This window comes from Mastomys coucha, unplaced genomic scaffold, assembly GCF_008632895.1.
Source record: "Mastomys coucha isolate ucsf_1 unplaced genomic scaffold, UCSF_Mcou_1 pScaffold18, whole genome shotgun sequence".
In the NCBI taxonomy this organism is placed as follows: Eukaryota; Metazoa; Chordata; class Mammalia; order Rodentia; family Muridae; genus Mastomys; species Mastomys coucha.
In genome coordinates, this window is record NW_022196900.1 from 24,463,291 (window position 1) to 24,489,581 (window position 26,291).

Here is a 26,291-nt window from a genome sequence, read left to right on the forward strand (position 1 = left end):
CACACACACACACACACACATACCCTTTCCCTAAATGCAAAGCTTACTGGCTCGTGCCCCCATGCCTTTTCTCCCCTCCTCTCCCTTCTCCTTTCCTCCCTTGTTCCCCTGAAAGGTCACTCTGACTCCCTTTAATGCTTTCAGTTCACTATCTGATGGCCTTGTGGCTGTGGCTGCTTGCTCACTAGGGCGATTGCGTGTGGTATACAAAGCCACTTGCCCCTTGGCCAAGGAGCAAAGGCTCTTTGTTCTCTTCTTTATTTTCTTACCCAGTCGCTGCAGATTTTTGTTGGTGGTGGGTTTTTTTTCTTCCTTCCTGGCTGCCAGCTGTTTCAAGAACAGTTCCCAGTAGCCAGCATTCCTGCAGGATTCTAGCTAGCTGAGCTCCTCACACACCTTTCCCTGGACCTGCACAATAATTTGTGATTGGCAGGGAGAGAAGGTTACAGCCCACCTCACTGTAGTACTGGCGCTGGAGATGAGGGTAGGGGAGCTGGTGTTGTTTCTCCTGGGGTGAGTAGGTGCTTCACCCACAATCAGGGTTCAGTTAACTCCCAGTAGCCACCTGAGAAGCAGGCAGTGAGCTTAGAGAGCTAGGGAACTTGTCCTAGATCTTACTATAAGGGAAGAGCCAAGGTTCAGAGCCACACATAGGATCCCCAGTGACCTTTAGAGAGGAGATCCCTGCCTCCCAGCTCGCTGTACCACTCACTCAAGGGTGGTGTCTAGTATGTCTGTACTAGGTATCAAAACTTTTCACGCAAAGTAGATTGTCAAAGGCTTTCCGTGGTAACGCCTTATGACTCCGGCCAGAGGCCTTTACAGATAGGGGGGCAGGGCTTCATAAAGGCTCTGGGAGCAGCCCCAGGTTCACTGCTGCTAAGTGACCAGGCTAGACCTCAAGATTTGACTGCTTAGATTCCACGTAACCTTCTTAGCACCCAGTGTATGGCATCTAGCACTGCCGTTATCAATATACACTGATTTCCTTAAAATCCTGTGGTTAGGAGTCCGGCGTGAGTGTCCCTGGACCAGAAACTGGAAGGGCTCCTGGGGGTGTATTTGCTTCTCCACCTCTCCCAGCTCCACTTTAAGGACCCCCGTGCTTATATGGCTTTACTGGGCTATGACAAGGCCCTTTCTCTCTCGCTACTATAAAGTCAACTGGGCAGCTTCTGCTCTGGTCCACTGTGCTGTTTAACGGTGCTTTCACAGGTTCCGGGGAGTGGTTTGGATATGGTATGCTATTATTTTGCCTTGTTCTGGATGCAGTCTTTGGGTACCTGCAGAAGCACCTCTGTCCTTGTGTTCTGAGCCCCTGGACCACTGCTTGCTGTTCTGAAGTCCTTAGCAGGAGCTCCGCTTCTGCCTGGCTTGGCTTCATGTTGCCAAATTTCCATTTCATGCCTACGTTCACAGGGACAAATTGGGACTTTATGGCTTAATCATTCTGAAAGGATCTTTGTTGGGCTTCGCTTCGAGTCTGACAAGATAATGCTACCCCTGGGCTCTGTTCGGGCCTTTGTAACCCTTGTGCTTGGTCTGTAAAAATAAATTGAGCCTCTGGCTCCAGCTGGGAGATACTTCTTTTGAGAAGAGGAGAAAGCAAGCCATCAACCTAGAGAGGAGGAAATGAGGAGAGCTGGCATGTATGTCGCAACACTGCCGCCATGGCTCTCGAAGTCCAGGGGTGTCTGCTGGCTGCATGGCCTTCTTTCCACCCCTTCTGCACCCTGTACTTGTAAAGCCAGGGAGTGCCAGGTGAGATGCTAGGCACAGATCACAGAGAAGGTCCTGCTCTCTGCTCATGGGTGCAGCCTAGGGCCTCAGGTGCAGAGCCCAGAAAGGATTCTCTAGGCTCTTGGGTCACTTGAAACCCTGACAGGACCCTATCTTCCTAGGACTGAGCTCCATTCTCTGAGCACCCATTGTGTCCTCCGTGCTTAGGGCCTGAAGCCTCCTGAGATTTGCTAGCTCTGCAACCTGGGGCGAGCAGAGTTGCATCACTTCTGGACCTCAGTTTCCTCATTTGAAACTAGCTTGATAAATCGAGCTCTATCGTAGGGCACTTGTGAGGGTTAAAGGACTATTCTATGTGGGAAGCATTCACAGTCGTACTTGGCATAGCATAAATGCTCAGTGAGTTGTGATTGTTAACTTCGGTGTCATTTGCCAGTAAGAATAGCTCAGAGAGTCCAGGAACTAACCTCGGCCACACATCTCCCCTCAGCTCTTCCTTTAGATCTCAGCTCACCATCTCAAGCCCCTGAGATTTCTTTTCTTTTGTTTTCGACAGGGTGTTTAACTCTCAGATCCACCTGCCTCTGCTTCCTGAGTGCTGGGATTAATGGTACACACCTGGTTCTAGGGATGCCTTATCAAGTATCCTACAGACCTGTCCTTTCTGATATCGCCCCTCACGGGATTAGTAACCCTGCATCACTTAGCACCTGTAAGAGCCTCAAGACCTCTTGCTCTCTCTCTCTCTCCATGATTTTTTTACCCTCATGAGGTGAGGGGCTAGCCTTTCTCAAGATCAAGAAGGAGAGTGGTGCAAGAGCTGAGACTGCCTCAAGTCTACCCAGAGTGCAACACATGGCATCCCTAGTGATGCCCTTGTGTGTGGCCAAGGGGACACAGTGGAAAATATGACACTTCGGTACAGATTCCCTGTCATAGTGACACTCCTGGCCAGCATGTATGGAGTGTCCATCCCTGAGTGGTCCGCAAGCAATGGCTCATTTTGGCATTAAGGCCCCTAAGTCAAGGGAGTTTTCTAGTCTGGTTAAGGATGAGGATGTGGACGCAGAGGTGTCAAGAGACCTGTCCAGGGTGATGTGGGTGGTACGGTCAGGATCAGGGTCAGTAACTGAACTCTCTGTGAGTGACTTTCTGACCAGATGAGCAAGACCGACCAGAATGTGAGTCACAGCTAGTGGAGACGATCCAGTGCACCATGACCCCTTGTGTACAGTGGAGTTAGAAGGACATGCTGGAGAATTCTAGGTAGATTTCCTACCTCATACATGTCCAGTGATCTTTTCCCATACTCAGGTAGGCCAGAGGACATGCCCTTGGCCTATAGAATTTTTTTGTGGGCCAGTTGTGTGCTAGCAACCCTGACCCTCTTTCAGTGATCACCAGCATTGTCTGTCTCTGTGTGACTCTACAAAAGAGCCTCTTCACATTTCCAGTTTTCCTTTGGGGGGCTGCTGCTTTGGGGAGCCCTTGGCTCTGACTGATGGTTCTGTAGCTATCCTTGAAGGCCCTTTGAGTGTCTCTTCTTCAGGCTATTATGCTGGGTCCTGTCACAGCTCTCTTTTCCCCTCTCTGGTCTCCTTAGTATCTCAGCAGACTTGACATTGGCTGCTCTGGGTGGGAGCAGAAGGAAACAGCTTCTCTGGGGGCCAAGTGCTGTGCTGGGAGCTTTAGAGGTGGGTCTGTTAGCACACGGCTTTGTAGAACATACCTCACTCATGGCTTGCTGGTGGGCCTGCTAGCACACAGCTTCGTAGAGCATACCTCACTCATGGCTTGCTGAAGGCTGAGGCCAAGGGAATCTTAAATATGAGTTCCTGTCTCAAAAAAGAGAAAGGAGAAAAAAGTAGGTGTGTTGTCAATGGAGCCAGTCCTTTCCACACAGACTAGACTATCTGTCCCTTAACTTCCCTCAAACATCTTATATTACGATTTCGTCCTAGCGCTGGGCTAAAGACTTCCTTCACAGCTCAGTGAGCTCTCTCCTCACTCCCAGGAGGCCGGGGTGTTTTTTGTAAGACAGCAAGATCCAATGGAGTGGCACAAGCACTACCTCCAGGAAGCAGCGGAGCTGGGCTTTGGTTTAAGCGCTCCCACACTGACTTTACCACAGGGGAAAAGAGAGTTGTCTTGAGCTTGAGGGTTGATGTACGGCCTCTGGGAGAGGGACAGCTGTGATGTTCAGGGCTGAGGAACTCCTTGGCATCTTGGAGGTCAGCCTCGGGCCTGGCACTTGTCTTTTAGGCTAACACTAACACGGACCTGAGGCTGGTGGCTGCCAATGGAGCCCTTCTGAGATACCGCGTGCTGCTGGGGGTGACAGACACAGTGGAGGGATGCCAGAATGTGATCCAGGTACTGTGTCTCAGAGTGACCTCTCCTGCTGGCCTGCTTGCAGGTGGCCTTGTGTTCTCCTGGCCTGTACTGTGGGGTCCAGCATCTGCTGTGCTGCTGTGAAAGTGTGTGCTCCTCTTCCCTGTTCAGTGTCTCCTTGAGGATTCCCCCCTCTATGCTGAGTCCTGAGATTGGGCACTGTGGGAGTCAAAGTCTCTGTTCAATATGAGCTTGCACACTCCTAGGATGACAGGCACACAGTGGCTTTAAAGGGACAGTGAGAGCTCATGGTGGCCCAGGGCTTCACTGAATGATGTGGCAGGCGAGATGAGCCTGGAGAAGCTGGTGTGACACTAAGGCCTCACATGTCTGGCTCAGTAGTTTTCTTTCTCCTTAGAGCAGTTGGGGAATCTTAAAAGTAGGGACGTCATTCATGGGACGTGGCTGAGGTTGGATTTGATCCTGGCTGCCTCTGCTCAGGGCTTCAGTGCTAAGTACTCGGTGATCAATGCAGCTGAGTGTCTAGTGAGATACAGTCTACGTAGCCAGGAAAGTAGAGCTGGGTTGTAGCTCAGGCTATGCTTCTTTGGCATGCATGTGCCTCACTGGTCACAACCCTCTCCTTCAGGGAAACCCAGAGATGCCCAGTGTGTGCCTGCACTGGGGTTCTAGAAGCTGTGCCTTCTGTACATCTGGCAGATGTTTGCTGAGAGCTTCCACATGCCAGATACTGTTCTCTGGGTAGAACTGGGGCAGAGGACACACAGATCTTTGCTCTGTGTAGCTGATCACACCTGGGATAGCTAGTGTAGCTGATCATACCTGGGATAGCTAGTGTAGTTTGTAACATTATCTTGCCTGAGATATTGGCACAGGGTCCCTGGTAGTTCAAATAGAACATTTGTATCTCTTGAGCCTATGGCTCCTTCCTAGTGTCCTCTTTCAGCACATGGGAGGGACCCTGGGATGTAGTTGAGTTTGTAGTTGTTTGTTGACTAATGGAGGGAGGTGTCTTTTCAGACAGTGGTTTCTTTGATCTTCACAATGACCTCTTGGAATGAGATGCTGCAATGCCTGGAGGTCTTTCAGAATCCCCGGGGGGGGGGGGGGCTGGGTGATGCACAGGGCAAGGAAAGAGCAAGCAGTCAACAGGAGTGGGCTTTGGAGCAAGTGCTAAAGCAGGGTGGTGGAGAGTTCCCGTCTCCTGTGTATGCATGAGATTTGTTGTTACAGTAAAAAGATTTAAAAAGTCCTGTGAACAGATCCTCTTGGGGGTGGCCTGGTGGGAGAGACTATCTGGCAGGAGGGTTGTGACCTTTGGTTTTGGGGTCAGTTGCCCTGAGCAGGGAGCAAGGTGGTAAATGCAGGTGTTAGACTCAGAATTGGACTTTTCTGCAGAGCTTGATGCTCATGTGTGTGGCATCATCAAGGCAGCTCAGTGGACACAGGAGGTTTTTGCCTAGTAAGGATAACCTGTCTTGGGGAAGCAGAGGTTGGAATATGGCCCAGGATGCCTTTCTTACTTGCGTTCTTTCACTGAGAACACTTGTCTCGACAACCTTGAACCTAGCACTGGTTGGTGGAGATATCCTTTGTGAGGACTTTTCTCCTTTGTGCATTTGGGTTTAGGACAGAATACTCATACTACTGAGGGTAAAGGTGCTATTCCCCTGCCCCAATGGTCATGTGATGGCCAAGGGAGTTTGGAGTCTGTCTGGGACACTCTGTGGGAGATGGGGCCCAGCCATTTTGTCCATGGTTGGACATACTCTGAATTTGCTTGCAGAGCCATTTTTCTGGGTTGGCTATGTGGTTTAGTGGTAGTGTACCCACCTGGTGTTCTATCCCGAGTTTGATTTCCAGTACCGTTAATTTTTCCCCTTGCCAGCCATACAAGTGAGCTGTAGTCACACTGTTCCTACGGGACAGCAGGCATGTCATGTGGTTATCAAAAGGGTGGATGAGAACTGGGGGAGCTTGGGGACAGACTTGGGGTTAGATGCTCAAAGTCAGGCCTCTGCTGCTTCTCTCCACAGCTCTGGTTTGTGTACTTCGACCTGGAGAACTGTGTGCAATTTTTGTCTGATCATGTTCAAGAAATGAAGAGGAGCCAAGAGGTAAGATGGCCACCAGCTTATTTCCTGGGATCTCAACATTCCTGAGGTCAGGATTATGGTGGCACCCTGCTCCTGGCAGGCCAGAGCCTGTGGCTTCAGGCAGGGTGTGCCCCTGAGTTTGTTTACTGTGGCCCCTGATAGACACTCAGATCCCAGGCTGTGATGACCAAACGTAAGCATGGAGGCAGAGACCTTCAGCAGTTGCCCAGGACCCTGCTCTTGTGGGGAAGAGTGTGATCTTATTGGTGTGCTCACTAAGGTCAGTGTCTAGCTCTCTGGCTGGTCTAAGCCTGCCAGATTTAGAACACACCTGTGCCTCCTTTGTTTCCTTTGTAGTCCTTGCTGAGAACCAGATTAAGCCAGCTGTGTGTCGTCATGGAGACTGGAGTGAGCCCTGTGGTGGAAGGGCCTGAGGATTTGGAGGATGCTCCCCTTCTGCCCAGCACCCCTGGTCCTCAGGAGAGACCACTCACACAGACTGAACTCTATCAGCTTGTTCCAGACGCTGAGCCTGAGGTAATGGTGCTGTGGTGGTCATTGAGGTCCCCCCTTGTGGGCCCCTGTGTGGTCGTGGTCCAGTGATGGCTCAGGTTTTAGGCCCTGGAGTTATAGCTTCTCTGAGTTCCTAGAGACCTTTAAAATCTTGTAGCTCAAGGTTATCTTTCTTTTTTTCTTCTCCTTCTTTGTTTTTGTCATTGTTCACTCCAACACTTTTTTTCTTATTTTTAAATTCCAACACTTTCTTTTTTGAGGCAGGGTTTTGCTGTGTAGCCCAGAGGGTAAAACCGTAAACCTTCCAGCTGCTAGGAGGGCAGGCTTCATCTTTATACCAGTACTTTAAAACATAGTTAAGGGAATTATACTTGTACCTACTGGGACTTCTGGTTGCATTTTTAAATCTTGGCCATTCTTTTTGATAGCTACGCTGTAAAGATTGTAGCATGTTGATGAGCTGTAACCTATCATCAATTTGGATGAATACTGAGCTTTTAAATGTCTATTGCTGGACATTGCCTGTAATGCCAACACTCATGAGCTGGAAGTAGGAGAATTGCAGATTTAAGGCCAGTCTGGACTACAGAGGGAGACCCTGCCTTAAAGAACAAAGATCCTGTTGATCAATTACCAGTTACATGTTCATGTAACTGACTATTCAACGTTGTTCATGCATGCATCTATTCATCAGCATCCATCCATCCATCCATCCATCCATCTCTGTCATCACCCATCCATCATCCATAGACTCACTTACTTAAATCCTAGTCACCATTTGGATCTATGTGAATACTTTTAGTTCTGGCTTTACCAGCCCCACAGCCCCTGCCAGGATCTGCTCTTGCTGGCAGACCTGTAAACAACTATGAGGACAGATACATTCAGTAGGAGTGACCTCAGGTGACATTTGGAGCTTTGAGGATCACTTGCATTTTCCTTCCATTCCAGGGCTTTAGAAATTCAAGGTCCAGCCCAGCCTAGGCTTCCTCTTTTGCATTCGTGCGAGTGTGGGGCTTCACACTAGGGGTATTTAAGAAAAAAATTATAAACATCACTGGACCCATCAGCAATATTCATGTTTCTTTTCAGAGCAGAAAAGACTGATAAGGCCACATGCTTTATTCAAGCAGCTATGTGTCTGGCTTGACATGCAGTAACCCATTAAATATGGGCTTTTTGAATTATTCTTTCCAATTTGCCCAAACCCATAGAAACACAGTTTCTTGTCAAGTATGTGTGCACATGCATGCAGGTTTTGAAAGTAGCCTAATCAGTTAGCTAGAGAAAATATAACCTCTACCCAAACCTCAGTGTGGGCGGCTAGATCACCTGTGTCTGGGAGAGCCCGGTCTGTGACAGATGTAGAGTCAGGACAACCACTCAGGTTTTTAAGGATTTTTATCTTGCAAAGCATTCTTCAGCATGTCCCTGAGGGCTGCTTCACCTTTTCCTCTTGGATGGGGAGAGCGAGACTTGCCCAAGCTCCCAGAACAAAGGAGAAGACAGGGGGCTTGAGTGCAGAAGCCTCCTGTGTAGTCTCAGTACACCAGCTGGGCTGGTTGGGCTGTAGAGCATTATATTATTGATCTGGGACTAAATTGATGCAGCCAGTCTGGGTTAGTGAAAGGTACATTATTTGCATTTTCAGTATCCTCTAGTCTAATGTAAAAGACAACTTAAGAAAAAGCCAGTCCTAGGGAGCCATTTGGAATTAACTGCTTCTTGTCCGGGAGCAAGTTAGGGACTTTTTATATTTTTTGTTTCTGTGTTGTTTTGAGGCAGAGTCTCAGTCTGTAGCCCATGCAGGCCTTGAGCTCAGTCTGAAGTCCAGGCTGGCTTTGAATTCATAGCAACCCATCAGTCTTAGCCTTCAAATGTGAGACTGTAGGAGTGAGCCTGACTTCTAGTGCATAACATTGCTGATGGATCCAGTGATGTTTACTGAGGGGACCACGTGCTTTTTGCTCCTGCTGCCTCAGCCTACCTCTCCACAGCACGTTACCAGTGAAGACAACACCTCAGTGGGGCAGGGACTTGCTCAGGGAGTAGTGGTGGAGGAGCTGGGATTCCTTTTGTGCCCTGGAGCTCAGCACCTGTTTTTAATTACCTACTCCTCACACACAGCCTCGATGGAACCCACATAGTCTTATTGCATTTAGGTGGACACAGTGAGGGATTTGAGCCTCTTCCCCGCGTTCCCAGGTGGTTGGCCAGTGAGTGAGACTTCAGAGACCATGTGTGTTAAGAGAATGCATGACATCCAGTTTAAAGTTTTTTCTTGATGCTTTGATTCTCTGTTTCTGTAAGATGTACGCATGAGGTTCGCTATCTCTGTTGTGTGTTGTGTGACTTTCATTTAGCATCCATCTTCCACATGCTTCTTTTACTGGACCCACACTCATTTCACACTGACGTCCCTCTGCCTTCACCAGAACCTGGGACCATGCCTTCTTCATGTGCAGTATTTATTTATTCATGTATGTATGTATGTATGTATATATGTATATATCTATGTATCTATCTATGTATGTATGCGTGCATTTATGGACAACTAGTTTTCATAAGCAAACTTTTAATATGTCTGGTAGAAAGATATCTATTAGGCACCATGTATGAACTGAAGGTCTCCTATCATGGGGCACTTTCCCCCATCTGGTCCCAATTTGTGATTTTCTCTAAGTGAGCTGGTCTAACCTCATGGACCTTACAGACTCATGGCCTTCAGAAAGTACTAAGAGGGTGTAGGTGGTGTGGGAATGGTACTTCCCCAATACCCCACGGTTGCAGATCTTCTGGGGCCATACTAACATTCCTGGTGTTTGGGATAGAACCAAGGCATCAGGCATGCTAAGTGCATGGTTTGCTTCTGAGCAGAACCCTTAGTCCTTGTGTGCCTTGTTAGTGAGGCCCCTTGGGGACGATGGAGGGCAGGCTACAACGCTCCCAGCCAATGAGTTTCAGGCTGCATCTTCTAAGAGCCATAGGTACTGGTCTGGCTTATTCTTTCTATTGAGCCTCCTTCCTGGGCCTAGGGTAGGATGATAGTTTGGGCTTCTCATGTGCCTAAACTCCATTACCCTGAGGTCTGCCTGCAGGACTCATCCCTCCCCATCCCCCTCTGCCATTCTTTGCAGGAGATGGCCCGGCAGCTACTGGCAGTGTTTGGTGGCTACTACACCCGGCTCCTGGTGACCTCTCAGCTCCCTCAGCCAATGGGAACACGACACATGGACTCTGCAAGGATCCCATGCCCCTGCCAGCTCATAGAAGTACACATTCTGGGCACAGGATGTTGCCCATTCCTGGCCAGGTGACCTAGGGATGAAGATGTCTTCCTCCAAGACTGAGAACTGGGGGAGGAGTCAGGAGCCCAGCATGGCCAACAGTGAGAACAGATGAAGTCAGTGTTTGGGGACACTTTAGCAAGTGTCAGTCATGTAGGTCTTGGGGCCATCAAGTGCACGCCAGATACCTTCTTGGCATCATATGTTGCCCTGGCCTTGCTGAATCTGGTGGCTGAGCCGGAGTTACCTGGGCTTGCTGCCTGGATGGAGGATCCCTTCTGTTGCCTGCAAAACCCTAGGGACCTGCGGCAGACTCCACACACAGGGCAAGTCCTGGACCCTTGGTGTCAGAAAGCAAGACTGAGGCTCAGAGAGGATGCTGCTCTTTCAACATTGCCTCAGGCTGCCTGTGTCACAAGCCTACCTGCTTTCCCTGTGAGGGAAGATTCCCAGAAGGGTGAGCTAGCTTGTGAGCTACAGTACTGTCTAGGATTGTCGTCTGTTAGCACCCAGGTTACAGAGGGCCAGGGTTGGAGGACAGGGGTGAGGTGGAGACAAAGAGCCAATGACCATCAACAGGGCCCTGGAAAAGAAGATCCTGTTGGACTCAGACTGTCTTTGTGCGGCAACATGCTGGCGTGAGATTGTGTTTCTGACCTGCCGAGCAGCAGTGGTGTTGTCTGACGCTAACACTGTTCTGGAATGAAGTATGATCAGACACTCTGGGCTTGTGTGAAGAACTGAGACTTTCCCAAAGTTTGAAGACTGTCCACAGCCCTATGCCCAAAGCCCTGGTCTGGTGTGAAGATCCTACTCCAAGAACCAGCCTTTGTGGTTTTTGTCCCCCACAAATCATCATTATAAGTTGGAACTCTTCCTTGAACTGGCATATGTATTCATTCCTGTTGGACTCTTAGTCATCCCTCAAAATCCCGCTTTTCATATCCTTCCTGCTCTTCTCTGTCATTGGAATTCCTGATGGAAGTGTTCCCCTTGTGGGTGTTTTATGTTATTCCATGTTTCTCCTGCACGTACCTTTTTTTTCTATCAAGACTGTAAACTCCTCAAGGTCCAACACTGTACCTGTCTTCCTTTTGTGAATGACCTGGACTTGCTTAGAAAAAAAAGTAATTCTGAAAAGTCCTATGGATTGGTTGCCTCACCGTATCCACTGGTTGTGGCAAATGCTTCTGTCAAACATGGTTGAATGATAAGACCCAGGTCACGATGGGCCAGAGATCTGGTCTTGAGCTATGTCTCTTTATCTGTGCACCTTCCATTTGACAATCTCCACAGGCTGGATGACTTGGGTAATTTCCAGCTTACTGTGTTGTTTGTCTTACCTCTGCGCACCAAGCGCTCCCCAGGCCCCATGCTGAGGCATCCCTGGTGGGAGCCTTTAGAGGGAGCACTGGCCTAAGCTAGTAACCTGGATTCTTGTTGCTCATCTGCCACCTCCAGGGCCGTGTGACCATGGCTGAGCGCGTTGCCCACTGACTCCTTTCTAGAGTGATGGCAGTGGACTGGAACCACACAGCTCAGGAGATTGTCAGGGTAAGACATGTCCTACCTCTTTGTGTCCTGTGTCCAAAAGGGAGGAGCCCCCTAGCCATGTACCAGGGAAGCTTTGCTCGGTGGAATCACTCATTGTCTTTTGAGCCATGGGAAATGTCACTGTGAAGTCGATCAGGGGAAGCCTATGCTTGTCCTCTGGTCACAGAACTCTTGAGTATAGTGATGAAAAAATAAAACCGTGTGGCGAGTGGTGGAGCAGCTTGCTCATGGAGGCTTGGTATGGTCCTTTTACATTTTCTCTGCCTGCTCGATGCGACTTATGGGGTGAGCCCACGGTGGACATATTTGTGAGTGTGCCTCAGTTTCCTCCTTTGTAAAATCCACGTCTCACCTGATTCACAAGGTTGCCGTGAGGATGAACCATCTAGCTTTTATTTTTTAAAAAAATAGTTTTAATCATATCCCTGTGCACATGAGTTCTGGGAATTAAACTCAGGTCCTCTGCAAGAGTGGTTCATGCTCTTACTTCTGAGCCATCTCTACAGCCCAGCACTCCTAGGTCTTAAGGTTTGATACCCATCAGAGGCATGAGCCATGGACACACCACGAAGGTAGGAGCATTCAAAGACAAGTCCTGCCTGCCATCTTGTCTCTGTCCCATCAGTCACCAGGGAGGAAAGCACATGCCTGGCAGATGTTTCAAACTGAATGGAAACAGCCTTCAGTGCTTGCAACACCAAGTCACAAGCTGGAGCAGGAACTCAACAACCTGTCGCCGTTTCGCTTTTAAATCCTTGCTGTCTGGTATACAGTAGGTGCTCACATGTGTTTGACTCTTGTCTCATGTTCAATTATTCCAGCACCTCAGGGGTATATATGCAAATAAAGAGCTGTCAAATCTCAAGTTCAGTAAGGGACCATGTTGTGGTGAAGGGAGGCCGGGAACAAGCTGGTGACCTTGGGTCAGATGCTTAGCCTTTTCTCTGTCTCTCACTCCTCATCTGTCAGGACAGAGTTGTGAAATGAGGGGACTGATGGAGGCATTGTTACAGAGCCCAGCAGGCCTGTTTGTTCCCTGGTGTGTCCCTCTGAGGATTCAGCCACTGAGAGGCTTTATTTCATCTCTGTGGTGCTGGTGCTCAAAGTCAGGCCTCTTGCATGGAAGAGCACTGAGCACGTGCTGTCTCTGAGCCACATCCTGGCCCTCAGTGATGCCTCTTTTCCTCTGGGTAGCTACCAGTGGTTTTTCTACATGAATGCAAACACACATTTTTAATAGGTTAAGTCTGTCAATGATTTTTGGTTAGTTTGTTCTGCCAATGGCCAGTGAGGGAAAACTCTGGCCATGACTTGTAGATTTTGCATTTATTTTATTTCCATATTTTTTTTTTAAGGTAAGACTTCATTTAACTGGTCTCACACTGTGTCACTCAGGATGACCTTGAATTCCTAATCATGCCACAACCTTCCAAATGCCAAGATTATCTGTGTGAGCAGTGCTGGGGTGGAACTCTGGGTCTTCTGCACGCTAGGCAAGCACCCTCCCACCTGAGCTGCATCCCCACATCCCTTGACTTCTGACAACTTTGTGTGTATGTGGGTGTGAGTATGGATGTGATGGGGTGCATGTGCCTGTGCACATGAGTGTCAAAGTCAGAGGGGGACATCGAGTGTTCCACTTTATATAAATTCCCTTGAGACTGGCTCTCTCACAACCTCTTAGAGGTTGGCAGGCAGCCAGCAAGCCCCAGCAATCCTGTTCCTCTTAGTGTGCTATGCCTGGCTTTTTAAACATGGGTGCTGGGCCCATTTGGTTGCTAACAACTATCTGTAACTCCGGTTCCAGACAGAGGGTCTGACACCCTTTTCTGGCTTCCATGGGTACCAGGCATGCAAATGGTGCACAGAAATATATACAGACAAAATACCCATGTACATAAAAAAGAAGAAGGAGGGGGAGGAGGAGGAGGAGGAGGAGAAGGAAAGGAAGAGGAAGAGGAAGAAGAAGAAGAGAGGAAGGAAGGACGGACATCTTGGATGCTGGTGATTCAAATTCCGGCTGTGCTGCTCACAGGGAACACGGGACACAGGAAATCACTGCTGTCCTCCCAGTTTGCCTTGAACCCCAAATGTCTATGGAAATGTCACCTACCACAATAAAGGTAAAGCTTTGGAGAAATAAAGGATAATATTTCCCAAGGAAAAGGGGGGCAACTTGTGGAGAAGTTGCCACAATGTTAAATTTATATAAGCAGCAAGACAGAGAAACCTGAGCTCTCCTGGTGGCTCAGAGCACTCTAGTATGGTTCCTGCACTCATATCAGGTGACTCACAAGGCTTATAACAGCTTCTTACTCTAGCTCCAAGGAATCCAATACCCTCTTCTGGCCACTGCAGGTCCCTGCACACATGTGGCATAGACACCAACACACATAGGTAAATAAAAATTAAGCTTTTGAAAAAAGCAAAACTTGATAGAAATGAATATCAAATATAGGCTATTAGGAAATACCCATCTATAAAAAAGTGTACAAGATTATTTACAACAGCATTACTTTTAGGAGCTAGATTACAAGTGACCCAGAGGCAAAGAGACAAAATGTGGCACGAAGCATACAGTGGAATATTGCTCCTTCATCAAAGGAACAAAGTTGGTGCATATTACAACATGGCTAAACCCTTCAAACATGCTACACAACAAAAATACCATTCACTGCATTATTTCAGACATGAGATATCCAGCATAGGAAAATCCAAAGATAGAAAGTGCATTCATGCTTGTCAGAGGCTGAGAGGGAAAAAAGGGAGTGGCCGCTATATGCTCATATAATGGGTCATTACAAAATAGTGAGTCTTAACAGTGTGAATTATGTATCAAAAGGTTAAAATATATATTATTTTAAAACAGTGGCAGGGGAATGGAGATGGCTGGATCATGTAATTCTGGATGGCCTCATGTAGACTAGGCTGGCCTCAAGCTCACAGAAATCCACATGCCTATGCCTCCTGGGTACTGGGATTAAAGGCCACACCCAGCTGATTTATGCCACAGCTCATCCACCCACTTGCCTACTAAAGGGCATCCTAGATGCTCATGGGTTTTGATAATTATGAATAAAAGCTATTAGAAATATCCACATAGCTTTTTAACTTTCTGCCTACCAAGATGTATAGTAGTTAGAATATAGTTGTTAGAATAGTTGTCTGTGTCTGCCTGCCTGCCCGTCTCTCTCCTCCCTCCCTCCCTCCTTCCTTCCCTCCTTCTCTCCCTCCATCTATCTGTTTTATTTGAGACAAGGTTTCTCTTTATATTCTTGGCAGTCCTGGAGCTCTCTCTGTACATCAGGCTGGCCTTGAACTCAGAGGTTTACCGAGTGCTAGGATTAAAAGCATGGGCCACCACTGCCTGGCTGTTTATAATAGAAGTAGAGTTAGTTTTGTAAGAAGCTGTTAAGCTGACTTTCGAGTTTCCTAAGCTACCCTGCATTACTGGTAGCTGTGGCTTAGAGTTCTTGTTCTGCTTCTTTGGCAGCATTTGGTGTTGTGGCTTTCCAAGTCTTGGCCATACTGACAGGTGCTGTGTACTGGCTTCTTGTTTTAACTTCCATTTTTCCACAGACACAACATTGGGGCATAGATTCATGGGCATATTTACCACCTGCACGTCTTTTAGTGGAACGCCTTAAATAGGGTTGGCTCATCTTAAAATAGGGTTGTTTTCATATTGTTTAATCCTAGCAGTTCTTTATATACGTTGAGCCTCGGTCATTTTACTCAGTGGAGTTCTTACAGAGACTCTCTCCACAGGGATTTCTCCATTCTAGGAGACTCTTTGTTGGTTATTTGGGGTTTTCTGCATCACCATTCTGGCCATCTGTAAACAAGGATTTATGTCTTCCTGATCTGTGTCCCTCTCATTTCCTTTTCTTACCGAGTTAGCTAGGAGGGCTCCCAGGAGGAAGCTGAAGAGTAGCGGCAGGTAGGAGGGAACATCCTGGTTTTGCTTCCCAGTTGGGGAACTTTCTGGTTTCTAACTATTGTATAAACGATAGCTGCCTTTTGTTATAGTTTCTCCAAAGGTGTAGGTTTTCTACTCACGGTTTACTGAAGAAGTTTCTCTCTGTTTCAGTTAGCAGTTGTTTAGTACCTTCAGTTTCAATGTATCTGCATTCTTACATCCCCCATGTCACCACTGTGGATATGTAATAGCTGACCTTTTTTTTTTTTTGACCAAAAATGAGAGTTTATTTACGAGCTCTTAATTCTGTTCTCACCTCCGCATCCTCAGCAGCTGGCACCACACTGTGTCGCTTACTGTAACCTTGTGATAAGTTTGGAAATCAGGATGTGCGAATCTTCCAACTTTATTTTTCAAAAAATTGTTCTGGCTTTTCTAGATAGTTTGCATTTCTTTTTTAAAAAATCAATTATTTATTTACATTCCAGCTGTTGCTCCCTTTCCCAGTCCATCCTCCCAGTTCCTCACCTCATTCCCCCTCCCCCTTTGCTCCTGAGAGGGTGCTCCCCTATCCCTCTTCCCTGGGGCCTCAAGTCCTTCAAGGATTGGGCACATCTTCTCCCACTGAAGCCAGACCAGGCAGTCCTCTGCTATATGTGTGCTGAGGGCCTCCTCGAAGCAGCCCATGTATGTTGCTTGGTTGGTGGCTCTCTCTGGGATCACCTTGGAGGTCTGGGTTAGTTGAGATTGCTGGTCTTTCCTATGGAGTCGCCGCCCTCCCCTTCATCTCCTTCAATCCTTCCTGTAATTCCTCCATAAGGGTCCCTGACTTCAGACCAATGGTTAGTTGTAAGTAACCGCATCTGTCTCAGTCAGCTGCTGGTAGGGCCTCTCAGAGGACAGCTGGCTAGGCTCCTGTCTGTGTCCCTGGTTACTGCAGACCTCCTGGGAGTCAAGCAGGCTGTGAGCCTAAGCAATGAAGTTTCAGAAGAAAAATATATGATTTACTACGTTATGTCTGAAGTATTTGGCATAAGCATCTCTTTGGTTTATTCATTCTATATGTAATTTTGAGACAGTGCCTCAGTCATTCTTCTCACCACTGTGAGAGGACATCACCAGAAACAGCTCAATGGTGGAGGGGAGGGGCTTATTTTGGCTCATAATTTAAAGGTACAGTCCTTCCTGGCCGGGAATGTATGGTGGAATTCAGAGAGGTTGGAGTGTGTCACTAGGACTCTGCATGTCTTAGCGTCCCAGCAAGCAGAGAGGGGATGCTGACACTGGTCCAGAGTCATTCCCTTTGCCTGTTTTGGACCCTCTGTTGCTGGTACCCATATTCAGGATCAAGCTTCCCTCCTTGGCTAATCCTTTCTGTTAAAGGCCTCATGGACACACCTAGAGGTGTGCCTTCTGGGTGACTGGTCAAGCTGACAATGAAGATTAATCATCACACAGGATCTCACAGCATTGCCCAGGCTGGCCTCAAACTTGCAGTCGTCCTGCCTATGTTGCATACTGGGATTACAGTCTTACTCCACAGAGCCCGGTTAAAATGCACCATCTTATGGTTTTCAATTGGTTTGCCTTTCCTGAGGTCAGTCAATCCTCTCCCCCTGCCCCCATTTTGTTTATTTTGGTAATTATCATTTTAGAGCTCTCTGATAGCCATTTCTTTTAGTGGTCACCTGATGTCAACAGTATCCCTGGTTGACTGAGGTCTGGCATGTGAGCATTTGCCCTGTTCGCTGGGCAACCAAAGCCCACGCTGCTCTTCACTCTGCCTGGGAGGCTGTTCTTGCTGGGGCACTGTCCTCTGTATTTGAGAGCACAACAGGTATTATTATAAATGCTTATAGCCAGTATTCATTTAGACTTAACCGTGTTACTTTTTATTGCTTTTTATATTGCTTTCACCTTTGAAAGTTCCTGTTTTTATCTTCCCATGCTTGTGTCCGTGTCTCTTCCTCCTCCTGGGACTAACCTTAGACCTTATCGTAGTGCAGAGTGGTGTTTAGTAGTATATTGAGAATTCCCTGGAATCGTCTTCTTTCAGTACAAATCTTACAGTGGCATTTTCAGTATTTGCTGAGCTGTCTCAATTTTTTCTTGAAGATATTTTTGTTAAATAAAGAATTCTTTGCTTTTATTTCATGTTTCTTTTCTTTGTAGTTGTGTTAGTTTAGGATTCACCAGGACTGATAGAATGAATATATATATATATACGTATATATACATACATATATATACATACACATATATATAATTATACATGTTATACTATATATTATACATGAGATTCCATATATATATATGTTTATTTTGGTAATTTGTTGCAGTGACTTACAGGCTGCAGTCTAACTGATACAACAATGGCAGCTGTGAATGGGAAGTCCAAGATTCTAGTAGTTGCTCAGTCCTACGAAGCTGAGTGTCTTAGCTGGTCTTCTGTATAAGCTGGAATCCTGAAGAAGTAGGCTCCAATGCTAGTGAAGGAATGGATGTGCTGGCAAAGTGGAGGCAAGCAGGTGAAGAAGGAGCAACCCCTTCCTCCTTCTATTGTTTGTATATAGGCCTCCAGCAGAAGGGATGGCCCAGACTAAAGCTGTGCCTCAAGATTTGGATTAAAGGCTTATGTCTATCCACATTAAAAGTGTCATCCCACCTCAAGATCTGGAACAAAGGCCTGTGTCTTCCAGCCTTAAGATCCAGATCAAAAGCATGCTGTCTTTCTGCCTCAAGACCTGGATCACAGGTGTGCCGTCCGCCATTTCTGGATTGTGGTTTTTTTTCCAGATATAGTCAAGTTGACAACTGAGCTAGACATCACACTAGTCTTGTGTTTTTATGTGAAGTGTTCTATTTCCAGCCCTTCGGGGATTTTAGCTGAAAACCTGTGTGTGTGTGTGTGTGTGTGTGTGTGTGTGTTTAAAACCAGAACTCCTCCACCAGTAATCGTTTACGCCAGCCTACTCTAGGTGTATGTGTGGAAAGTTCTGCTAAGCTTTGCAGTCTCGTGGATTCCACTTAGGGTCCAGCAGGGGCTGTAGTGGGAGCGACTCTCTGATATGTTTAAACAGATGTACAAAAACCCAACAGCTTCACACAGTGCTGTGAGTGAGGAGGTTTGCTCAGGTTTAGGTTTCTTTCCCGTAATCGGAGAAACCAAGCTTCTCTGGCTTCCATGAATCTTTTTACTGTTATTTGAAAATCCAAAAAATATATAGTGCTTATGCTAAGGGCCCTCAGACAGAGTCACAGGATGAGTGCCTTTTCACAAGCCTTCTATGGCAGGGCTTCTCAATTAAAAGAAACGAGTTTCTTTGTTGTTCAGGGCACCCACCATCTGTTGCAGGAAGCAAGTCAGAGACAGAGTCTGGGGTCTGCTGTGGAAAGGAGGAAGACTGGCCTGGGAAGTGGTACAGAATGCCTCTTAACACTGGTTTGATGAATCCAGGGAATCTATCATGAGAACTGTAGAGGAAGCCCAGGGGATAGGGCTATACATCGTAGTCAACTGCTAGCTCCCCCACAGGCCATTAAACAGATGGCTTCCATTCCCTACAGCCATTGTTCTGGTATGTCTTCTAAATATTCCCTAAATCCCTGCTTGTTTTGGATAGGGTCTTGCTAGATACCCTAAATTGGTCTTTAAGTCACTCCCCTCCTGTGCAGGAATACTGGGATTATAAGCCCACACTGCCATTCCTGGCCTACCCTAACTTTACAGCCCAGAATTAAATACTGTCTTGCCAACTTGATCCCAACACTATGTGAACCTTTCTCTGTTTTTCCTTCCCACGTGGTCTGAGTTAGAATTGGTCGGCTGTACCCAAGAAACATTGTAACCTGGGCTGCTTCTCCAGCCTCATATGCTGACGTTGTTCCAGATCACACCTGCGAGCTTTTCCCATCTGTTTGGGCAACCTCTGGATTTATTTCTGTATTAGTTAGGTCTAATACCACAGTAGTTTGAATGTGGGATCTTGTAGTGTTAATAACTGTGAGTGCTGGTAAAAGATGGTGGTAAGGGAGGAGTGGTGCTAGAAAGATCTGTGAATATGTGAGCAGCTGATGTAGGGGCAGCCCCTCCTAGGAGCGAGGGACAAATCACAAACCTAGGATTGGGAACCAGAGACAGAGTTGTGGCAGAGAAATTTATTGGCAGGATGCTTTAGAAACACGCCTTCTTGGGTACTATTGCAGGGAGATTTTTTTTCATTGGAGATACTTCCATTTTTTAGGGACACAAAGCGAAATGGTTGCTCAGTGTCTCCAGCCCCCATTTGCTGCCAAACCCTGACCTAAAATGTCATCTAAGATGAAGGATCCTGAAAGCTGGGGAAGCTGCAAGGACCCATAAAGCAAGCAACCATTCTGGAACCGGGATAGGACGTCCTTTCCTTCCCAGCTTTAGCTAGTTCATTGCACCAGCTGCCAACAAAATAAGGGTTAAAAACATCTTTGGCTCCGATTTTGAAAGCAGGCGATGAACAGTCAGTCAACCTGGGGACAAGCACAATGTCTGGATGTCATCCTCTCATTGACGAGGGGCAGCGTGACCAGAGGGATTAAGAGCGTGGGCCCTCGAGTCAGGCTTCCTGAGTCTGAGTCTCAGCCTGCTGCTCACTATTAGCAAGCTTTAAGCTATGATTTACTCCCTCTAAGCCAGTTTGCTAGGATGTAAAACCCGGGTGCTAACCTGTTGGCTTATTGTATGGATTGAACTGCTATCCATAGAGCACTTAGAGGGGGTTCCCAGTGCAGGGGAAGCTCTAGCCAGGCTTTCCGTGTGGTTTGCACGACTGCACCCAAACCTACTGTTCACACCGCAGATCAACTGACTGGCTTCCCGTGATTGTTAATCTTTACCCACAATTTGGCAGATTTAGACACACCAGGGAAACACACCCCAGGCCTGTTCAAATAAGGAGGGAAGACCCACCCTGAATATGAGCAGCACCATCCCAGGGCCTGGGGTTGTAGACTAAAGAGGTAAAAAAGCAAGTGAGCAAAGTACCACCCTTCACCCTGTGCCCATCCTGTGGATGCAGTGTGGCTAGCTGCCTCATCCTGGTGCTGGCGAGATGGGCTATTATGTTGAAATAACCTCTCTCTGTTGCCTGTGCCAGGCATTTTGTTACAGCATTGAGAAACGCCATACGATTTTCACCATAGGTGTGAACACAGTTGTGTGACACAAACATCACGTTCCTTTAATCTGCCTCTCAAACTGGGACAGATGCAGGGTGTGCGAATACAAGGTATTGACTTCCTGTTCATCTTGTTACCATTGGCTGGGAATTCCCCAGGCTTCGTGTTGAAGTCCTAACTTCTTTAGTGACATAGGAGTTGGGGGCCCTTTGAGAAGGGATTATGATTAGTACCCTTATGAAAACCTGAGACTCCCGTCCCTTCTACCATGTGAGGACACAGTGAGAAGGAGCCTGGTATAAGGAAGTGCACCCCCATCAGTCACTGTCGGTTGGTGCTTAATCTCATGCTTCTAACCCTAGAATCATGAGCAGGCCACATGTCCCTGTTGCGTGTGCACCATCCTTGTATGATACACTCTTACAAGAGACTGAAGGGACAGAGACCCAATATTGTAAAAACCATCCACCTGGCTGTGTCACTCTGCGGCTATGGCCCCTCATCACCTTCAGGGCATTCTTAGGCACACAGCTTTTGTTGCCTGCCTGTTTCTCCTACCACCACACCCCAGTGCAGACTTTTACTTGAGTCAATAGACTTTGCAACTTGTGACCCTTGTACCCTTCCCAGGCCTGTTCCCCAGATTTTCTGATTTTGTTTCTTCTTCTTGGATTGCTCAGTTTCCTTCCAATTTTCAGAGACTTCAAGTATTGACTCCTCTGGGAAGCCTTCACTGAACCCTGAAGTCAAGACTGAAACGCTGTTTCTTCCTCTGCTTGTAGAGTTGTCCAGAGTCGTAGGCTTCCACTTGAGATGGGAGCCATCGGGGTCTCCTACATTTGACAGTGTTCTAGCCCAGCTGCACTGTGCAGTGCTGGGGGTGGGGGTGGGGCCGCAGCTGATGACAGGGCTCTCCATGATCAGCATCACTGTTCAGTGGTGGTGTTGAGCATAGATGGGCCTCACAGTATATGGGCAGAATCGTGCCCTCTGGCTTGAGATGTTAACAGTAGTGTCCATCTGCACAAGCCTGCCCAACTACATTGCTCTCCTCAGTACCTGAGAGGAACTTAAATGTTGCAGAGTAGTAAAACTATCTCTCTTACAAGAGATGGCAGGTCGAATTTATTCCACATCTATGGGCCTCTCAGAAGTAGGCTGAAAAGTGGGCAGAGAGAAGAGACACATCCTCTGATGCAAACAAGGACTTTAATTGCAGGCAGCCCCTCCTCCCTGGCTGTCAGGAGCTGGGGTGGCTCATGCCGGTGGCACAGGGATGGCTCGGACCTCTTCCCTCCTTGCGGCGGAGTTTCTGAATTGGTCTTCATGACTCCTGTCCACTGCCTTCTTCATCCTCCTGGAGACCCTCCAGCAGCTGAGCAGCTCAGAGACCAGGGCCTGCTGCCTCTAGAATCTTCAGGGTCTCCTCAAGCTACATAGCTTAAACCAGTTGTTGGAGGAGTTGAATGCATGTCTCCTTTGAATATTCCTTCGATGAGCATTTATGTTCATATCTGAAAGAATGGAGGAGAAAACATCTGGGATAGAGCTTTTGCATGCAGGAAGACCTGGGTTCAATCACCAACATTGCATTAAATGGGTGTGATGATGCACATCTGTAATCTTAACACATGGAGGTGAAGGCAGGGCCATCCGAAGTTCAAGGTGACCTTGTTGGTTAGCTTCTGTCAACTTGACACTAGCTGCAGTTATTTGGAAAGAGCGAGTCTTCATTGAGAAAATTCCTCTGTAACATTGGCCTGTCAGCAAATCTATAGGATGTTTTCCTGGTTATTAATTCATATGGGAAAACCCAATCAGTGGCACTGTAGGCAGTGCCACTGCTGGGCAGGTGGTCCAGGGGTGTATAGGAAGGCAGACTGAGCAAGCCATGGAGAGCAAGCCGTGGAGACCAAGCCAGTGAGCTTCTCCATAGCCTCAGCTTCAGTTCCTGTCTCCAGGTTCCTGCCTTAGGTACCTGTCCTGACCTCCCTGAGTGATGGACTGTATAAGTGGTGAGCTGAGATAAACTCTTTCCTCTCCACTTTGCTTTTGCCATGGTCTTTATCACAATAATAGAAAGCACACGAATAGAGTCAAGACTCAGCTAAATAGTGAATCTGAGGCCAGCCTCGGCTACATGAGACCCTATCTTAAATAAAACAACTCCTCAAACAGAAACATTAAATTCTGCTGGTTTGTGTTAAGAATGAGCCTATGTGAAACACTTGAGATTTGATGGCTTGTTACCACAGTGTAACCTAACTGATTCAACTAATACATACGCACATCCACAAATAGCTTGTTGAGTGCCTTCTTTGTTTGGTCCACTGTAGAGGGATTTTAATCCAGCAGTCTTTAATTCTTTTATCCGTCTGGCTGGAACACAGGCAAACCTTTGATACACATCTTTAATCCCAAACAATGAAGGTAAAATTAGTTTGTAGAAGGAAGCACCCATGTTTGAAAGTGATGTCCAATTGAGTGGCAGACAAAGTGACAAATCAGAGAAAGATTTGACAGAATAGGATATGCCCAAATCTCATGAGAACAAAGAGAAAAGAGAGGCTACGAGAGAGAGAGAGAGAGAGAGAGAGAGAGAGAGAGAGAGAGAGAGAGAGAGAGAGAGAGAGAGAGAGAGAAAGAGAGAGAGAGAGAGAGAAGTTTTACAAGAACAATTGTACAGAAACAGGTTGTGGAGGGAGAAAAAGCTAGACACAGGTGAAGACAGAATGAGCTAGAGAATGAGAAGGAGCCAGAAGATTAGAACCTATTGCCAAAGTTAGTATGAAGCCAAGCAGAGCAATTTAGTCAGAAGCTGGAAGAAGCCAGTTTGAATCAGTCTGTGTGGAGAGGAGTTTTGAGCTAGAACCATCTAGCCAGAGTTTAGAAAAAGGTAGAAAGGGTGAGCTTATTCAACACAAAGTCTCAGAGGCTGGAAACATTCTAGGCCTAGATAAGATTATATGGAAGCTAGATGTGCCCAGTACTAGGCCTAGGTTAGCGGACAGAGGCAGTAAACCTCTGAGATGACAGTTGCATCAGGTGAATAAAAGATACTTTTACAGACCATAGCTTAGGTGTTTACATACCTCAGTTTACCTTCCAGCATCATGTACAGTAGATATCATTTCCATTTTGTAGAGAAAGAGGGTTGTCAGCATCACACTCAAGCTCCAAAAGTATAAGATTTCAAACTTTTGAGTAGGATGGTAGCCAGGGATCTTTACTAAGAAGATCCAATAACTAATATCAAACATTTACCTTAGTCCATAGATAGTTTAGTTACAGGAGTAGGTAACTAATCCCCTTCTATACCCACAAAGTCTCAAAGAAAGTGTCCTAGCAAGAAGTGTCTAGGTAGACTGAATTCCCCAGAAATAACTCAGGCTTGTGCCCATTGTCCTATAAGTGGACCTACTGAAGGACCACCGGTTGCCAGGCTGAGTGTCTGCCTCGCAGCTGGGATGCTGGAGTACTACTGGCATGCCTTTAGGGAAGGCAAAATGCAATTCATGATAGGGGTCTTAGGGCATGTTCTCCTGGGTGAGAAACAGAGGGTTCCGAGACAGATGCTGTAGTTCTCAGTCTCCTGTTACCCAGACACTGCTGGGGACCGTGAGGGGTGGGAACGGAGTCCTTAGGCCCATGCTTCCCCTAGGTGCCAGGCAGGAAGGGGATGACTGAATCCAGGAGGGGGAGGGAGAATGGCTGAGCCCAGGATGAGGGGGGATGGCTGAGCCCAAGATAGGAGAGGGTACAATTTTGTTCCAATTGAGGGCCCAAAGTATGGAGGGGATGGAAGAGAGGTCTTTGAGAGGTTTAGGTGCAGCTCTTTACAATGAAGGTCTCCCTTGCAGTGACCCTTGAGGAAGGAAACAGTCCTTGCTTGTTCAAACTGCTTTATTCATGGCAGATGTGAGTGACTACATCTTACTCAGGGTGAACCAGGGATAAAATACCATTTGCAGGAAGGGATGCCGAAGAAGGGAAGCTCGTTGGCTAAGCACTTGGAGCCTATGTAGATACCTCATTAGCATGGAGAACTCTAGGTTTTTATGCTACCTGACCAGTTGTCATGGTCCTCTTAGTGGGGTGTCATGGTTACATGTTCCAAGACAGGTAGAGCCTGGCTGGGAGCTGGTTCTAACGCCTGCTGTTCTCAATTATGAGATTGACCCCGGGGGGGGGGGAGGGGGTTGAGCCTTCTTTAACCTTACCAGTTCTGTCTGGTGGCATGAAGAATCTGCTCCACAGTGGGTGATTCTGTTGGGTCACTATTGCAGAGCGGTGGCTGGCAGCGTTGTTAGTTGAATCATTGGCCTTGTAACAGCAACAGAAGATGTTGGATGCCATGCTTTGGTGGTGTTGGAAAGGGGAAAAGGTATTGGGTACCTGGCTGTGCAGCTCCAACCCCAGAAGCCCATTGTTGTTTAAGCGGTGGGGTCACACTGGTTCCCCGCCCCCCGCCTCCCACTTTGGCTTCCTGTGGCCTCCTGAAACAAGTCCAACTGTCCACTTCTCCTCTCTGAGGGCCAGTTCTCCTTCTTTACTGTCCAAAGTTCACCTGTCCATAGAAGACTGACAAGCCTGTACTCTGGTGTTCCTCTAGTCAGCAGGCAGTGACCAGGGTTATTCCTTATAGCTCACTAGCTGGGCTCTTTCCTGAACGAGCCGGACACTATGGCTGACACGTGTCCATTCATTTTGCCAGGTCAGCTGACAGCAGTCCTTCTGCTCACTCCTTTTTTTTTTTTCATGGTCATTAGTTTCATTTCATTCCAGTTGGGCCTAGGTCCAAGGGAGCAGGACTATGTGGCTCATTCAAGCCCTTGTCTTTACTGTTAATTGCTATGTGGCTGAGGGACTATGCTATGTAGCTCGTGCTTGTCTCTAGACTAAGGATCACATCAGCAACATAGCTGGTTAACTGGATCATCCTCCTAAGGCTCTGATGACCCAAGGCTGTAAATCTACCTTATTTTCATCTTTGCTCTCTCTTCCAAGTCCTGCTCTAGATCCCTCTTCTCTATGACCAAAGCCCCTGTTAGAGAAAAAGGATGGCAGGTGGCTTGGTTGGTTTAGGAAAAGAACGTGTGTGAAATCACCCTTCATGAGTGGATGATAGTAGGAGAGATGGCTTCAAGACCATGGGGTTTATTATTGAGCCTTGATGTTGTTATGGATAGCTCTGGGGCTATTTGTAATTTTATGCTAATTCCCTTCTCCTGTGAGGGAGAAGGAGTCTGCACTCAAGTGATTTCCTGTAAACCTTCTTCCCACCTTAGTTTGTAAAATAAAGGCTAGAGAGGGTGATTGGGCAGTGAAAAGGAAGGTGGAACTGAAAGTTGTTAAAAGGAGGAGTGGGAGAGAGAGGAGACAGAGGAGAAGGTGGAAGGAAAGTGGAGCAGAAACACGTGGCCTGGAGAAACCTCAAGTTATAAGGGGTCTCACAGATGGGGAAGAAGGTAGTGTAGTGCCCAATCTAGGTGCACATATTATTGTATTCATATTAATTATGTTTTTATTGCTAGGGCATATTTGGGTTGGAGATTTACCACAACATGATGTGGGAGAACATTAGAAAGGGACAGGTCTTTTAAAGGAGAGGGAGGGGCTTCCCTTTAAAACCTGGGAAGGTGCTCCATTGAGAGAGAGAGAGAGAGAGAGAGAGAG

The 26,291-nt window shown here is 47.3% G+C and overlaps 1 protein-coding gene across 3 annotated transcripts in view; it reads left to right on the forward strand.

Annotated features, from left to right (window-relative positions):
• Tmem268 (transmembrane protein 268) overlaps nucleotides 1–12,407 on the forward strand; it is a 24,560-nt gene extending 12,153 nt beyond the window's left edge. For all 3 annotated transcript variants that reach the window (XM_031377646.1, XM_031377645.1, XM_031377647.1), the window contains exons 6-9: nucleotides 4,003–4,113; nucleotides 6,129–6,209; nucleotides 6,546–6,725; nucleotides 9,839–12,407. In XM_031377646.1, coding sequence (XP_031233506.1) covers nucleotides 4,003–4,113; nucleotides 6,129–6,209; nucleotides 6,546–6,725; nucleotides 9,839–10,018 — 552 coding nt within the window. In that variant the 3' untranslated portion in view covers nucleotides 10,019–12,407. The remainder of the gene's footprint in view (nucleotides 1–4,002; nucleotides 4,114–6,128; nucleotides 6,210–6,545; nucleotides 6,726–9,838) is intronic.
• The last annotated feature ends 13,884 nt before the right edge of the window (nucleotides 12,408–26,291 follow it).